This window comes from Triturus cristatus, chromosome 1_2 (assembly GCF_964204655.1).
Source record: "Triturus cristatus chromosome 1_2, aTriCri1.1, whole genome shotgun sequence".
Lineage (NCBI taxonomy): Eukaryota > Metazoa > Chordata > Amphibia > Caudata > Salamandridae > Triturus > Triturus cristatus.
Genome location: NC_140580.1, coordinates 210,551,565 through 210,566,977, shown reverse-complemented (window position 1 = coordinate 210,566,977; position 15,413 = coordinate 210,551,565). Strand labels below are relative to the sequence as shown.

Genomic DNA, 15,413 nt, shown 5'->3' with positions numbered 1-15,413 from the left:
TAGGCTGTGGGTCTGATTGGCAGGCCCACAGCCGGAGAAAGTCGTAAACCAATGAAGCAAAAGCAAAAAATCTGGGTGATCATAGGATTGCAGACCCTACTCTCCTACATGACCCCCCCCCAAACTTTGGGACAATAAGCTAACCTTGACCAGGTGAGTCTTCTTGCTCTAAGTGGAAATACCTGGAGAGCCCATCTGCATTGCCATGATCAGTGCCAGGTCTATGCTCCACTGTGAAGTCCATCCCCTGTAGGGAAATGGACCACCTAAGTAGTTTGGGGTTTTCACCCTTCATTTGATTTAGCCACAAGAGGGGCTTATGGTCGGTCTGAATCTTGAAGTGAGTGCCAAACAAGTATGGCCTCAACTTCTTCAGGGCCCAAACCACAGCAAAGGCCTCCCTCTCAATAGCTGACCAATTCTTCTCTCTGGGGGTCAGCCTCCTGCTAATAAAAGCTATGGGCTGGTCATGACCATCAAAATTCAGTTGCGATAGAACAGCTCCCACACCCAGCTCCGAAGCGTCTGTTTGGACAATGAATGGTTTGGAGTAGTCTGGACTCTTTAGGATAGGTGCTGTGCACATGGCCTGCTTTAGGTCATCGAATGCCTTCTGACAGCTTGCTGTCCACTGAACTTTTTTTGGCATCTTTTTACTTGTCAGGTCGTTTAGCGGGGTCACAATGGATCCATAATTTCTGACAAATTTCCGGTAATAACCAGTCAGGCCCAAGAAAGCTCGAACCTGAGTCTGGGTGGTTGGAGGAGCCCAGTCCTGGATGGCCTGTATTTTGCTCTCCAATGGTTGAACCTGGCCTCCACCTACAAGGTGGCCCAGGTATACAACCTGTGTCTGCCCTATCTGGCACTTGGTGGCCTTGATAGTGAGGCCTGCCTTCTGCAGGGTCTCTAACACTTTCCTCAGGTGGACCAGGTGATCCTCCCAGGTGGAGCTAAAGACAGCGATATCGTCCAGATACGCCGCACAGAAGTCGTCCAACCCAGTGAGAACTCGATTCACCAGCCTTTGGAAGGTGGCCGGTGCATTTTTCAAACCAAAGGGCATTACCACGAACTGATAATGCCCACCCGGGGTAGAAAATGCTGTTTTGGGCTTGGCCTCCTCAGCTAACCTGATTTGCCAATACCCAGCTGTCAGGTCAAACGTACTTAAGTAGTTGGCCGAGGCCAACCGGTCGATAAGTTCGTCTGCTCTTGGTATCGGGTGGGCGTCGGTCTTAGTGACCGCATTGAGACCTCTGTAGTCCACGCAAAACCTCATCTCCTTCTTACCGCCCTGGGTGTGAGGTTTCGGCACGAGCACTACGGGGCTAGCCCAGGGGCTGTCCGAGGGTTCAATGACTCCCAGCTCCAACATTTTCTGCACCTCTGTCTTGATGCAGTCTCTGACATGATCAGGTTGCCGATAGATTTTACTCTTTACGGGCAGACTGTCCCCAGTGTCGACCTCGTGGGTACACCACTTGGTCTGACTGGGTGTCAGAGAGAACATATGTCGAAAGGATTGAAGAACCTGTTTACAATCCTCTTGTTGATGTCCAGAGAGGCTGCCACAAAAGACAACACCATCTACTGATCCATCGTCAGGGTTCTGAGAGAGCAGGTCTGGGAGAGGGTCACTCTCCTCCTCCTGTCCCTCATCTGTGGCCATGAGCAAGCCCATGCCCTCCCTGTCGACATATGCCTTGAGCCTGTTTACATGGAGCACCCTGTGGGGGCTCCGGGGAGTTCCCAGGTCTACCAAGTAGGTGACCTCTCCCTTTTGCTCAATGATCGTGTGGGGCCCAGACCATTTGTCTTTGAGTGCTGCTGGGGCCACTGGCTCCAGCACCCACACCTTCTGTCCAGGCTGATACACAGTTAGGACAGCCTTTTGGTCGTGCCAAGCTTTCTGTAATTCTTGGCTCGCCTCAAGGTTTTTAGACGCCTTCTCCATGTACTCCGCCATCCGCGAGCGGAGACCGAGCACATAGTCCACAATGTTTGATACCGGCTTTCTGAGAGCTCTCCCATCCTTCCTTTACCAAACAAAGGGGTCCCCTTACAGGATGTCCGAACAGAAGCTCAAAAGGGCTGTAGCCAACCCCCTTCTGCGGGACCTCTCTGTAGGCGAACAAGAGGCAGGGTATCAGGACATCCCATCTCCGCCGAAGCTTTTCAGGTAGTCCGTGAATCATCCCTTTTAGGGTCCGGTTGAATCGCTCAACCAGCCCATTGCATTGTGGGTGATAGGGTGTGGTGAACTTGTAGTTGACACCACATTCCTTCCACATAGCAGTCAGATATCCCGACATGAAGTTTGCACCTCTGTCTGAGACGACCTCCTTAGGGAAGCCCACTCTGGAGAACACTCCAAGTAGGGCCCGTGCCACCACAGGTGCTGTAGTGGTCCTAAGGGGAATAGCTTCAGGATACCTGGTGGCGTGGTCCACCACCACCAGTATAAACTTGTGCCCTGATGCTGTCTGGGGTTCCATTGGTCCGACAATGTCGATCCCCACCCGTTCAAAGGGTACCCCCACCACGGGTAGTGGTATGAGGGGGGCCTTTGTCGTGCCACCTGACTTACCACTGGCTTGGCAAGTGACACAGGAGCGGCAAAACTCCTTCGTATCTTCGGACATGTGGGGCCAGTGAAAGTGTGGAACAATTCTGTCCCAAGTCTTATTCTGGCCTAAGTGACCTGCAAGGGGAATCTCGTGGGCCAAGGTGAGAAGGAAACCTCTCAGAGACAAGGGGATGACCAGCCTCCTGGTCGCACCAGGTTTGGGGTCTCTTGCCTCAGAGTACAGGAGTCCATCGTCCCAGTACACTTTGTGGGTACCTGTGGCGTTCCCTGCAGCCTCAGCAGCGGCCTGCTGTCTGAGGGGTTCAAGTGAGGGGCAGTCTAACTGTGCCTTCCCCAGGTCTTCCCTGGAGGGTCCCCCTGAGCCCAGAAACTCAACCTGACCAGGTTCAAGCTCTTGCGGCTCAGTTTCCCTCAGTTCTTTAAGGTCAGCCTCCTCGGAGACTTGATCCACGACCTGGGGCAAGGGGGAAGGCGAAGCCTTACCCTTACTGCTCCTTTTCTTGGAAGGTGTCTGGTCCGTTCTTCCAGGATCCAGCACCTGTTCAGTGGGGCATCTCTTGGCCTGTGACCTGGTCACAGCAAGGACATGTGCTGGCAAACCTAACATTTCCATGTGAGTCCTCTGCTCCACTTCTGACCATTGTGACGTTTCCAAATCATTGCCCAACAGACATTCTACGGGGAGGTCTGAACTAACCACAACCTTTTTCGGGCCACTTACCCCTCCCCAGGAGAAATCAACAACTGCCATACTGTGAGTGGTAGTGACGTTGCTGGCATTGGTCACTAGGTAACTGGTACCTAGCATGATCTGTCCAGGGTCCACGAAGTTAGGCGTCACCATGGTGACACTGGCACACGTGTCCCTGTAGGCCTGAGCCACTTTTCCATTTATCAAAGGTGTCTGCCTGTATTTGCCCAAAGTATTGGGACTGGCATCAGGGGACATATCCATATCCCCTGTACAGACAAGGACGGCCTGAGTGAGCGTGCCGACTAAGTCGTCACTCCCCTCGGTTCCCAAGGTTAACCCAACTAATGCCTTGGGAGGCGCACTACCACTGCTGACTGTACTAGGGGGCGCAGGTGCCTTAGGGGCTGCAGTGGTAGGAGTTTGCCCTCCTTTCTTGGTGCACTCACTAAACCAGTGAGTCTTACTTTTACAGTATTGGCACCACCTTTTTGACTGGCCTTCTTGAGTCTTCTTCTTCTGTGAAGCCTGACCCCCACCCTCTTTGGTTTGTTGGGGACCTGTCGAAGACTTCTGGTCATTTTGTTCGTTCTTGTTACCCTTTTGGTCTGCTTTCTTCTGACCACCCTGGTTCTGATTCTGGTTCTGCTTGACCCTTGTTCTGACCCATCTGTCTGCCTTCTTTCCCAATTCTTGGGGAGAGGTCAGATCCGAGTCGACAAGGTGCTGATGCAACAATTGGTTCTGACAGTTGTTTAAAATCTGTTCTCGCATGATAAGATTGTACAATCCTGTGTAATCAGTAACCTTGCTACCCAGCAACCAGCCTTCCAAAGCCTTAGTGGCACAATCGACAAAGTCAGCCCAATCCTGAGACTGAATTTTCTGGGTGTCCCGGAACAGCACCCGGTACTGTTCCGTGGTTAAGCCGAACCCATCAATCAGTGTGTTCTTCAGGACTTGGTAGTTGTTAGCATCCTCAGCTCTTGTAGTGAGGAGCTTGTCCCTTCCTTTACCTTCAAAGGAAAGCCACAGTATAGCTGCCCACTGACTTGGGGGGACGCACTGGACAGTGCAGGCCCTCTCCAAGGCAGTTATCCACTTGTGGATGTCGTCCCCTTGTTTAAAGGGGGGCACTATTTTACTCAGGTGTCTAGTGTCTATACCCCTGTCTTTCTCTCTATTGAGAATGCTGCCACCAGTGGGATCTAACCCACTTAATTTCTGCTCTCGGGCTAAGGCAAGTCTTTCTTTGGCGAGGGCAAGTTCTTCCCGCTCGATCCTCAGATTGACCTCCCGCATCTTCGCTTCATGCTCCCTCCTCTGAGGGGAAGTCATTCCTCTCTGAGAAGGTGCCTGAGAGACATGTGTATGAACCGATCTGCCAGAGCCTCTGGAGAGAGACCTAGCTTGTCCGTTCCCAAGGTTAAGCCTGCTTGAGCGTGGGCCCGTGGCTCCCCCAGTTCCATTCTCATGCCTGCTTAAGTTGGTCCTTGTAAGCCTGCCGACTACCACTGGACCTTTGTCTGCCTCGTCTCCCGATAACTCGTCCTCGTCCTCCTCCTCTGTGTGGAGGTCGAGGTCTGGGTCACCGAGGGTTCCCTCTAAGGGAGGCATGTTCCCATCTGCACTGGGGGGACCTGGGTTAGAGGACCTCCTAGCATCGTACGCCTCTAAGAGACCTATCAGTATTGCGATGGTAGGGTTAGAACCCTGGTTTAGCTTCCTGGAGGCACACAGTTGTCGCATCTCCTTGAAGCTAAGAGTTGCATATCGTGACACGACCTGTGGAGGGTCACTGACCACTAAGGGAGTCCCTGCAGACTCTCCGTGGACCGACATGCTTTTCTAGTGAGGTGTAAGTGTTGCACCTACCTACACTATGGGTTTACCTACTGATCCCTTGCTAAGAGTTGTAGTCAGGGTGTGCTAAGCCCTGTTACACTACAACAGCCGGTTCAGTAGAACTCGGAGTATTCTAAGTTAAGTTATATGTACCTGGGTACTTATGTGATCTTTCACTGCGATATTCTTAGGATACGTGTGTGGTAAACAACAGCAAGCTCAAATCCCAACCGCTGCTCACCAATGTGAGAAGTTGGCCTGATATGTAGTGCTCACTATTCTAGTGATCACTGTGTATCATTCCAAACGACCCTTATTGATGATTGGTTGTAAGTCAACCTTTTAGACCAGCTATCCTAGTAGCGTGGATACGAGCAGTCTTTAGGCTAAACTCTAGAGGGCGTGTTAAGCCAGCTGTTTACCATCACATATACCCCTGGAACACCAAGTGAAAGGACACCACACAAGTTGTTATGAAAATAAAAGGATATTTATTTATAACAATACTACCCTGGCTCTTTATGAGTCAGGGAGCTAAGCACACTACAAAACTCTTAGGAAAATACTTCAGTTGCACAATTTACACAAATGCCCGAGGGGCACGAGAAACCATCTACACTAACAGTGAAATGCGAATGGTTAGAGTCTGGAGATACTGATTCCGGAGTGATCCGATCAGTGGGACTAAACGACAAAGGAACTGGACACTTGTAGAGCGAACCTGCGATGGAGCACCGAGATGCTCGAGTTACCTAGCCCGGAGGCTGCGGCTGCGTGAAGTTCGGCAAGATGTCGGGAGTCCTCGTGTAGTCTCAGGAGCCTGAAAGAAGAAGTTGCTGGCAGGCGACCAGTGACGATGTTCAGAGCGATCCAAGCCTGGATCGGTGGTGAAGGAAAACCTGAAAGCAGAGGGGACTCAGTTCTCAACCGCTAGCCAGCGATCGTGTGGGTACCAGGAGGGTACCGGCTGAAGTCACCTCGACCAGGTGAGTGGGTGACGTCGGACTCGGCTGTTCCTCGGACCAGGAGGCGCGGCGGCGACCAGGATGGAGGGCGAGCTGTCCCACGAAGGTGTCTGCTGTCGATGATGCTGGGCCCAGGGAGGGGCCGCGGATCTTGACAGTGGCCACCCAAGCGGGGGAGTCAAGATGGCGTCGGGAGTGGACCAGGAGGGTCCGTGGTACTCCTCTGTTGAAGGGGAGCAAGAGCCAGTCTGGAGCAACCAGACTAGTGATGAAACAATCGTGGTGCGTCGTGAAGAGGGCCACAAGCCGGTCGGCAAGTGGTCGAACAACGCGGTGAACAACAAGGAGCGGAAGGGCCCCCACGCAGATCTCGGGGATGCTGGGGAGGCAGACTTCGATGCTGGAGCTGCTCAGGGTTAGGGCTTCTCAAACCCTAGGTGCACTCACTCGAGGGTCCCTCGGTGGGCGTGCTAGATAAGCGTCGTGCAGGTTCTGAAGATAGCCGGTCCCGCAGGTCTCGTCACACCTACGACTCTCAGCTGAGCTGATGAGGGAGGTAAAAGGTCAGAGATGGCAGGGAACTCGGGTCTCGTCGAGCTGGGCAGTCCTGATCCGTAGGAGAGACTTACAGCAAACCGCAAGCGCTTAGATGGTGCCTGCTGGTGCAGGGTGGCTACTCCTTAGCCACAAGGGAGAGTCTTCAGAAATAGTCAAGAGTTCCTTTCGTGGAAAGTAGTTCGTGATTCGGAGTTATCCGATTATCTGATTATCCAACTTGGGAAGGGGACTCGCTCCTACCTTTATTCTAAGAAAAAGGGGCTGGCCCGTGACTAGGTTCTACCTATGGGTGGAGCCAGGAGGGGGGTGGTTACACCCCTATCCTTTGTCCGGCTTCGCGCCAGCTCAGGGGCTGGTGTGCCCCCGAAACTGGTTTGAGCCGGGCTATGCACAGTGAGCACCGGGGTGCCACTGGCAATCACCTTCCTTTCAGCCCTGCCTACCTGGGATACACAAACCCTGTCTGGGATGGTGCTAACACCGCCCTCGACAGGAAACCCTTTGTCCAAGCTCCCTTCGCTGGAAGGTCTCCCAGCAGCAGGAGGTCAGACTTGTGTCTGGTGGCAGCATCCATTTTGTGATGCTGAGGCTTGAGTCAACTTTAACCGGGGTTCAAGGTTACTTCCATGTCGTGTCCCTCTAAAAGGGGGGAATGCTAACCCCGTCACCAGGACTGGCGAGGGGTTCGTATTCCCATTCGTATGACACCTTACTCGACATGTATAGGTGATGCGATGCCAAAGTTAGCAAATAACCGCAAGGATTATAATGCATTAAAAGTAGTTGGCCCGCGTCACCATGGAACGGCTATTAGGACTTGGTTCCGCAAGCCGTCGACGGGCTCAGCTCGCGCCAGAGCACCGTCCCACATGATTCCCTGCACTCTGCCTTCAGGATTGTTAAGGCCTGCTATAGGAGTGACTGATAGGAATCCATGTGTCCATTTTAGGGTTTAGGTGTAGGAATACTACACCTACAGCAACGGGTGATTACACCACGTGGCCCCAGCTGTCGTGCAGCCAGTTGTGTCAGATTTGGGCGGCCATTCCGGGGGTGGCATAATACATGCTTCAGCCCCTGGTAGGCCCTGGGTACACCGATGCCCTGGATACCTGTGGTATGCTGAGACAGGGACTGACAAGGCGGCCCAGTTCCAATTAGTGGATGCACCTAATGTACATGTGTTTTAATTTCGAGAGAGAACAGCTAGGCTGTGGGTCTGATTGGCAGGCCCACAGCCGGAGAAAGTCGTAAACCAATGAAGCAAAAGCAAAAAATCTGGGTGATCATAGGATTGCAGACCCTACTCTCCTACAGGCAGGATATGTGCAAGTGAGAGTGAGGCTGAGTGTAGGTGTCTGTCAGGCTAGTGAAAGTGTATGCGGTGGACCAGTGATGTGTAAGGCTTTGTATGTGTGCGTGAGGAGTTTAATCTGGCTGTGTTTGTGACTGGGGAGATAGTGAACCTCTCTGAGGTGGGATGGCATTACTGAAGGTTAGTAACTTGTTCATCTGATAGAGACCTCTAGCCTCAGATTCCATACCTCAGACTAGATGCTCAAGCAATACCTCCCTCAAGATGGGTCAGCGAAACACATTCTAGACCAAAAGGCCCTGCAGAACCAAACAGGCAAAATGCCTATCACGATGGGCCTGACTGCCCAGGCAGTAGTACTTAGTAAACATGTGCAGTGATGCCCACATAGCTGCTTGACGGATGTCCAGGACAGGGACTCTGCGAGCTAATGCAGTGGTCGCAGCCTTCGCTCAGGTGGAGTGAGCCCCCAACCTGTCATGGGGTTGCTTCTTGGCTAATGTGTGGGAGACTTTAATATGGAGCACTATCTATCTTGAGATGGCCCGTTTCTGCATGACCTTCCCTTTCTTGGGCACGGCATATCACACAAAGTGTTGATTGTACCTGCAGTTCGCTGAGCCTCCTGGCCGATGCTAGGGCCACTAAGAAAGCCGTCTTAATGGTTAGCAAAGGGAGTGGGCAGTTGTGTAGCAACTGGAAGGGTGCGCACATGAGAAATTTAAGGACCAAATAAGGATCCTACTGGGGCATCATGACTTTTCTGGGGGCAACCATATGCTGTAAACCTTTCAGGAACCTAGTCACAACCGCAAAAATGGCAAAATGGCAGAGGAATAAACTTTGATCCTGCCCAGAGCAAAGTTGGACCAAAGTCAGAATAAACAACAAGACTTGGAACAAGGGTGCAGGAAGAGGGTTGATAGAACAAAGGCTTCTAAAAATCATTAAGCACACACTGGATGTTTTGTGTTGTGATGTATTTCACTACTTGTATTCTACTTCTACCTTCTTGTCTAACCTGTCACATTCTGTCCTATTACTCGATTATATTTCTACTCTCTGACTACAGGGCGAGAGGGGCATGCCAGGGATTCCAGGAAAACATGGAGTGAAGGTACCTTGCAAGGAATGGAGCAATATGTGTTAAACCCCCCCCCCCCACATACCTCTCAACTGTGTGTGAAAGCCGACAAACCCAGCAGTTCACATCTGAATGGAATGCTCTTTTTGACTAGCTCAATCTCCTTTATTATTTTAATACTGCTATCCCGCTAAAATCTGTCATGTTTCGTTATGTTTTTGACTAAAAAAAGGGTCTTCTCATGCTGCCTGCTCTGTTCTCTCGCACGGCATGGCAACCCTGATTTTCATCTTGTCTCCTGTTTTGCTTCTGTAGCTTTTCTTCCTCATATCTGTGTTTTTTTAAGTTGAGAGGTATGGCCCCACATCACTTCCAATAAATGTACACACCATTTTAAAGAGTGAACCCATAATTGTCCTCATCCTGCTAATTAATCCACTGATCACCTCTTTTTTAATTAATACTATTTCAAGAAAGTGATCTTCCAAAAGTGCACGTTTGAGTTTACCTTAATACACTTAAAAACACTAATTAGCTGATCTTTGTTACTTGCTATGTACCTTGGGTATATGTTGGATATGTTCACCTCACAGTAGTTATGCGCACCTATATGAATGACACAACTGTGACATGGAGTTTTGCTAACTTCGGATAAACACATCAGACAAAATACGATGATGTTTACTGTGCACAGAAACCATGCAGAGATACTTATGTCGCAAGTTACATTTTATGGATTAAATCAGAAATGTGGGTGATGTTTGACCCACAAGTTGTCTGAATGTGAAGCCAGCTAGCTCATTTAACACTGGATTCCACAATAGTTCCTAGCATTGAGGCTACAGAATTTCAGACCTGTTACTGGGATATTCTAAATTCCTGATGTTTTGAGATTGGCACGTACCAAACCTTTACTAACAATCAGCATTCTGAACTTGGGAGTGATGCAGAAATTATTTATTTTGCCAAATGGAAGGTTAGGGTCATTAAAAAGTCTCAAAAACTAATAACTAAATGCATCTGTAGAATGAAGTGCTTTCATTACCTCCTCGTAAGTCTTTCTCGCCACATGATTAACGTAGTGAGCTTCAGCTCCACACCAGAACCCTCCAAAGTAAAAAAGTTAGCCTCCCATGCCTCCCATCCTTTCCCAATATGGCCGACCCATTACACCCTTGACCTCTATAAGAGGCGGGCTGGCGCAGCCCTTCAGCCTGTTTTTTTGGTTCTGCTCTGCAGATTCTCCAGACCGTGTTTTCAGGTAAGTTGGGGCGAGGTCCTGCTTCAGCAGGTCCCAGGGCCCTGGGGGGGAGGCCCTGCTCTAGCGGGCCCACAGACTAGTTCCCCCACCTTCTGGCCCTCGCACTTCCCTTTTGCGCTCTGCTCTAGCAGGCTCTGGTGGTTGCGGGCTCTTGGGGTTGTTTTCTGCCCTGCACTCCTTCCCTTGTGGCTTAATGCCCTGCTTTAGCGGGCTTGGGGGTTTGGGCTCTGCTGTCTGGCGGCCTGGCACTGGCGGGGAATGTTTCTGCCCTGCTCCCGGGGCGGCTGTGTCTTCCCTATGTTGTTGCTGGCGTTCCGCTCCATGCCACTCTAGCGGACCGGTTCCGGCCTCGGCCCGTTTCAGCCTGCTGCTGGTTTTGTCACATTTCGGGTTGCGGGACGCTCACATTCGTGTCTCCTTTCCTGTGTCTGGTCTCTGGCGGCTCATGTTTGTACCAGGAACAGGGTGGGTTTGCTAGTGCTGTGTTAAGGTCCCTGCGGGCTAACTACCCCCCCCCCCCCGGCTGTGTTACCCGCCTCCGCCATATTTTCATGGGTCTCTCGATGTGTACTTTAAAAACAATTATAGTGAACGCTGTGGTGGGCGTCCTAAGGTTCCCGCCCCTCCCCCACGTAATGTGGCGTTCTGCCCTGCCTTTGTGGGCTCTGGGGTATAGGGTTTTCTCTTGTTGCGGCCCTGCATGGGTGGCTCGGCTGGGGGGGCTTACCTTGCTTGCCCGGCTTAGGTTGTGGGCTGCTGCCGTTGCCTCTGGGGGTCCCGGATGTTGACACATATTCTCCCTTCCCTCTGGCCGATGGTGTGCGGCTTGTGTGAGCCTGTTTGTTGTTTGGACCAGTCTGTGGAGGGATTTTTTCTGAGCCTTGTCCGTGCGGTGTACTTTTTGTTCTGTCGCCTTACGGCTCGTAGCCTCCACTGTTCCGGTTTTGGTGGACTTGCTCACACATGCGCCCCGCGTGGTTCTCCCACAGCGTCACTGACTCCCGTTGCTGTACTACGGGTCTGGCTTTTGTTGGTCCACAATACTCTGGGTGTGGGTTCGTCTATTCCTAGAGGGGTTTCAAACAACAGGTTTTGTCTGCATTTGCCTTGCTTCTTTCTGGGTGGTTTATGATTGATTTTTTCCCACTCTGGGTGCGTTGGTTTCCCCCTTTGTGCCTGGTGTTGTCAGGCCTGCTTCTTTGCGGGGAGTCTCCATGGCCTATTGATTGTGGTCTCTGACTGATTGCTATGGTTATGTGTTAATTTCCTAGTGTGTTTGTGGTTTCTCAGTCAGGCCTACAGGCGGTGCTACTTTCCTTGGTAACTGTGCACTTACGGGGAGTTGAGAGGGGATGTGGCCTTCTGGCTGGAGCGGTCGTCGCTCAACAACCTGTGCTTCTGGACTTCTCTCTTTCTGGTCAGGTCCTCTGCGTTCTTCGTTTCTTGCACACTTTAGTTGTTTTTTGCCTACTGGTCGTTTCTGGCTATGTTTGTGGTGCAGTGTAGTGATTTCTTTGCTGCAGCATCCAGGGGCCTGGTGTGCACTGTTAACGTACACTGCTTGTCACGGCGTTGGGCCCCTCCGGGTGTTTTCTACCCGGGGCTATGGCTCTCTGGTGAATCGTGTGCCTCGGGTGCACAGGCTCCCGCGAGACAAGGGTTAATGTCCTGCCACTGCTTGCATATTATCCCAATATGGTTGTTGTTCATACATTCCTTTGCGGTTGTGTGTTCCTGTCCTAGTGTTTTACTGGGGCGTTTGGGGTGTTTCACTGGGCCATGGCTTCGTTTGTTGGCTGTGTCTGTCCCTGACTCCTTTTAGGCCAAGGGTCCTTCCATCCTGTGGGCTCCTGTTCCCGCCTGCTCTCCTTGGGTTGCGGGGTCTGGCCTGGTTGGTCCCTGGTTGGGCATCCTCCTGGGGGTTCCGGGGGTTGTTGGTGGCTGTGGGTCTGCTGGGGGCAGGCTACTTGTGCCTTCTGTCCGTCCTTCTCTGGGCTGCTTCTGTGGTCTCCGAGTGGGTTTTTTGCTTCTGCTCCTTTGGGCTTGCCCTCTCCTGTCGGGGTCCGCTGCCATGGCGCCCTCCTTTGCTAATCCAGATTCTTGGCTCTGCTTGTGGCTGCTCTGCCTCTTGTCCGTGTTGGGCTTCTCCTCGTTCCTGGCCATTGGGGCTCTGTGGGGGGCCGTTTGGGGCCTCTCCTTACGTCTTGCGTGGCCTCTGTGGCGGTTCTGTGGATCCCGCCTCCTGCCGCGCCACTCCGTTATCGGTCTTATCGGTTTTCCTGGTTCTCCTCCGGGGGGCCTGTTCAGGTGGGGTCTTGGGGGCTCTTCCTGTTTCTGGTGGTGCTCCTTGGTTTTTCCTCTGGCTCCCTGGCTTTTGGTTGGGGCCGGGTATCGCCCTCAGAGTGTGTGTCGGGTGTCCTAGTGCCTTGTTGGTGGGAGGTGCTTTGCATTGTCCTTCTCTTGGGAGCTCGTACAATCCAGGGTTCTCACATGCTGCTGGGCCATCCTGGGTTCTGGGTCTCACTTTTCTTCACCTGTTCCTTGGAGTGTATTTTGGCGTCCTGCCGGTGGTTATGTCTCCACGGTTTCGGTCCGGTCTGGGTTGGTGGTGTCTATTCTTTTCCCCTTCCTTGTGGTCGCGGGTTGGGTGCTCGGCTTCCTTTTCCGCCCTGTCTGCGGGTGTGGCCTGCGGTCTTCCTTTTCTGGTGTCCCCCTGCCGGGTGGTTGCGGCCTTCTCCAGCCTGTGGGGCATGCTTGGGTTCCCTGTCGGTGCCGGGACGATTGGTCGCCCTGCTGGCGGGTGTCTCGTCTGCCTTCTGTTGGCTGTTCCTTGGCCTGTCAGGGGTTTGTCCCTGCCCTGCAGGGGCTTCTTGTTTCTGTTCCGGGTGTTTTTTTTCACCTGCCTGGTTCTCCGGGGGGTTGCTGGGTGGCCCCTTTGGCTTTTTGGCACGGTTGTGCTGCCCTTAACTGGGTCTCTTTTGTCCCGGTTTCAGTTTGTGTCCACAGTGGTGGCTGTATCTGCCTTCTCATCCGGGCTTCCGGTTTTGCGCTTTCCTCTGGCCCTCTGCTTACGGTGGTTTGGGCTTGTCTGGCCTGGACGGGGCGTTTGTCCTGTTGGTGGTGCTCACCTGGGTGCTTCTCTCTTGTTTTCTGCTGCTGCGAGTGTTGGGCCATGGTTCTGTGGCTCTATGGTATGTTTTGGGCTTCTGGGGGCACAGGCTTGCACAGGACATGTGTTTGTCTCCTGCCGCTGCCTTCGGGTTATCCCACATTGGTGTTTGTTCAAGCGGTGCTTTGATGCTCTGGGGAGGCTGGGATCTCCCGGTTCTTCCTCCCCGGGCGGGGCCTGCGTTTTCTGTGCGGTGTTTGCTCCCTTTTCTTCTTTGTCCCTGGTTTTGTGGTGCTGGGGCCTGCTGGCTCGGGTTGGCCCCCTGGAGGTGTTGGCGTTGCTCGGGCTCGTTAGCCCAGCTCTTCTGTCCTTCTCGCCTTTGGTGTGTTTCTGCCTGTGGCCTTACCTCCCTATCCGCTTCTATTCCTGTTGGCTCTTCGTTGTTCTGCTGGGTTGGGCCTGGTTGTTGGCTGGCTGCATGACCTCCTGGGTGCTCACTTCGGTGGCTCGCTTACTACATGTGGAGCGTTCCTGGGGCTTTTTGCTTGGCCCCTTAACGGGGCGGTCTCGCTCCTCCCTGCTGCGTTTCCCTGCCTACCGGGTTCTCTTTGCTTTCTTGTGCATGGTGGCCCCTGGTGGGCTTTTGTTTCCTTTCTGGTGGCTTGGCCTTTGGCGTAGTCCCTTCCGCTCTTCAGGCTCCGTGGGCGTCCTTATGGGCTTTCCGCTTTCCGCTGCTGGCCGGTTGCGTTGCCTTGGGGGCCGGGCCATTCCTGCGGCTTCCTGGGTCTGTTTTGCCCGGTGCCTGCCTGAGTTCTCTCCTTGGTGTCGCGCTCCCTTCCGGGGGGTCCCTTGTGCGACTGGGGTCCATATCCCGCTTGTTTATCTCCTTGCTGGGGGGGGTTTTGGTGACCTTCATTTTTGTTGTTGTTCGGTTGCGTTCTTGCGGCTCCTGCCAGTCTGTGTTTCGTCCGGTTCCGCTGTTCGGTCCTCAAGTGGATTTGGCTCTCTCGCTGTTGGTGGTCCGCAGTGCGGTGCTGCTGTGTTTCGGGCAGACTGCGTCTTTTCCTGCTGTGGCTTTTTGTTGGGTCCCTGTGGTTGGGTTGCCCTCTGTTTCTTCGGTTCTGACGTCTGGGCTTTTGCTCTCCTCTCGCTTTTGGGTGTCCGTTGGGTGGTCTTGGTGTGTTTGGGCCGGCTTGCTGCTTTCAGTTCTGGGCTTGTTTGCTTTTGGCCCTGTACGATCTGGTTCCATGCCTTCTCTGTCCTCCTTTGGTGGTCAGTTCGGGCGGATGTTCTGGCGGAGCTGCATGTCCCGGGGGTCCGGGTTCTCGGCCCTCCCGGTGTCTATCTGTCCCGGGCTGGTTCTTCCTACTCGTGGTTGCCTCTCTCTTGGGTGGTCCTTCCACTTGTCTGGTGTTTTGGGTTTGCCTGTTTTGTTGGCATCCTTTTCTGGTCCGTTGGTTTCTTGTGAGTTTCCATGAAGCCGCTTGGCTTTGGTATGTGCTCACTATGTTAATCATGTGGTGAGGAAGACTCACGAGGAGGTAATGCCCCGATTACTTACCGGTAATCTTCATTACTCCGAGTATAGTCTTCCTCCCCATATGAGTTCCCATCCCTCCCTCCCTGTCTGGCTATCGGCTTCATGTTTATGCTTGGTAGTTTCAGGCTGAAGGGTTGGGCCGGCCCACCTCTTATAGAGGTCAAGGGTGTAATGGGGCCGGCCATATTGGAAAGCGATGGGAGGCATGGGAGGCTAACTTTTTTGCTTTGGAGGGTTCTGGTGTGGAGCTGAAGCTCACTTCGTTAATCATGTAGCGAGGAAGACTATACTTGGAGTAATGAAGATTACCGGTAAGTAATCGGGGCATTAGTGATACACTTTGTGCTGAGTTCAGAAATAAAAGATAAGAATTACACTTTCTTGTAATCTATACATAATAGTCTTAATTTCTTCCAACCTTTCTGTGAAGTTAGAAGTGTCTTTCAGTTTGTTGA

At 52.6% G+C, this 15,413-nt stretch overlaps 1 protein-coding gene across 3 annotated transcripts in view; it reads left to right on the top strand.

Moving 5' to 3' along the window:
• The window catches only part of COL13A1 (collagen type XIII alpha 1 chain), a 583,842-nt gene that overhangs the window by 380,449 nt on the left and 187,980 nt on the right, over positions 1-15,413 (top strand). For 2 of the 3 annotated variants that reach the window (XM_085603475.1, XM_085603476.1), the window contains one exon: positions 9,037-9,081. The exons of the other annotated variant lie outside the window; for it this stretch is intronic. In XM_085603475.1, the coding sequence (XP_085459601.1) occupies positions 9,037-9,081 (45 nt within the window). The remainder of the gene's footprint in view (positions 1-9,036; positions 9,082-15,413) is intronic. 3 annotated transcript variants of the gene reach the window in all.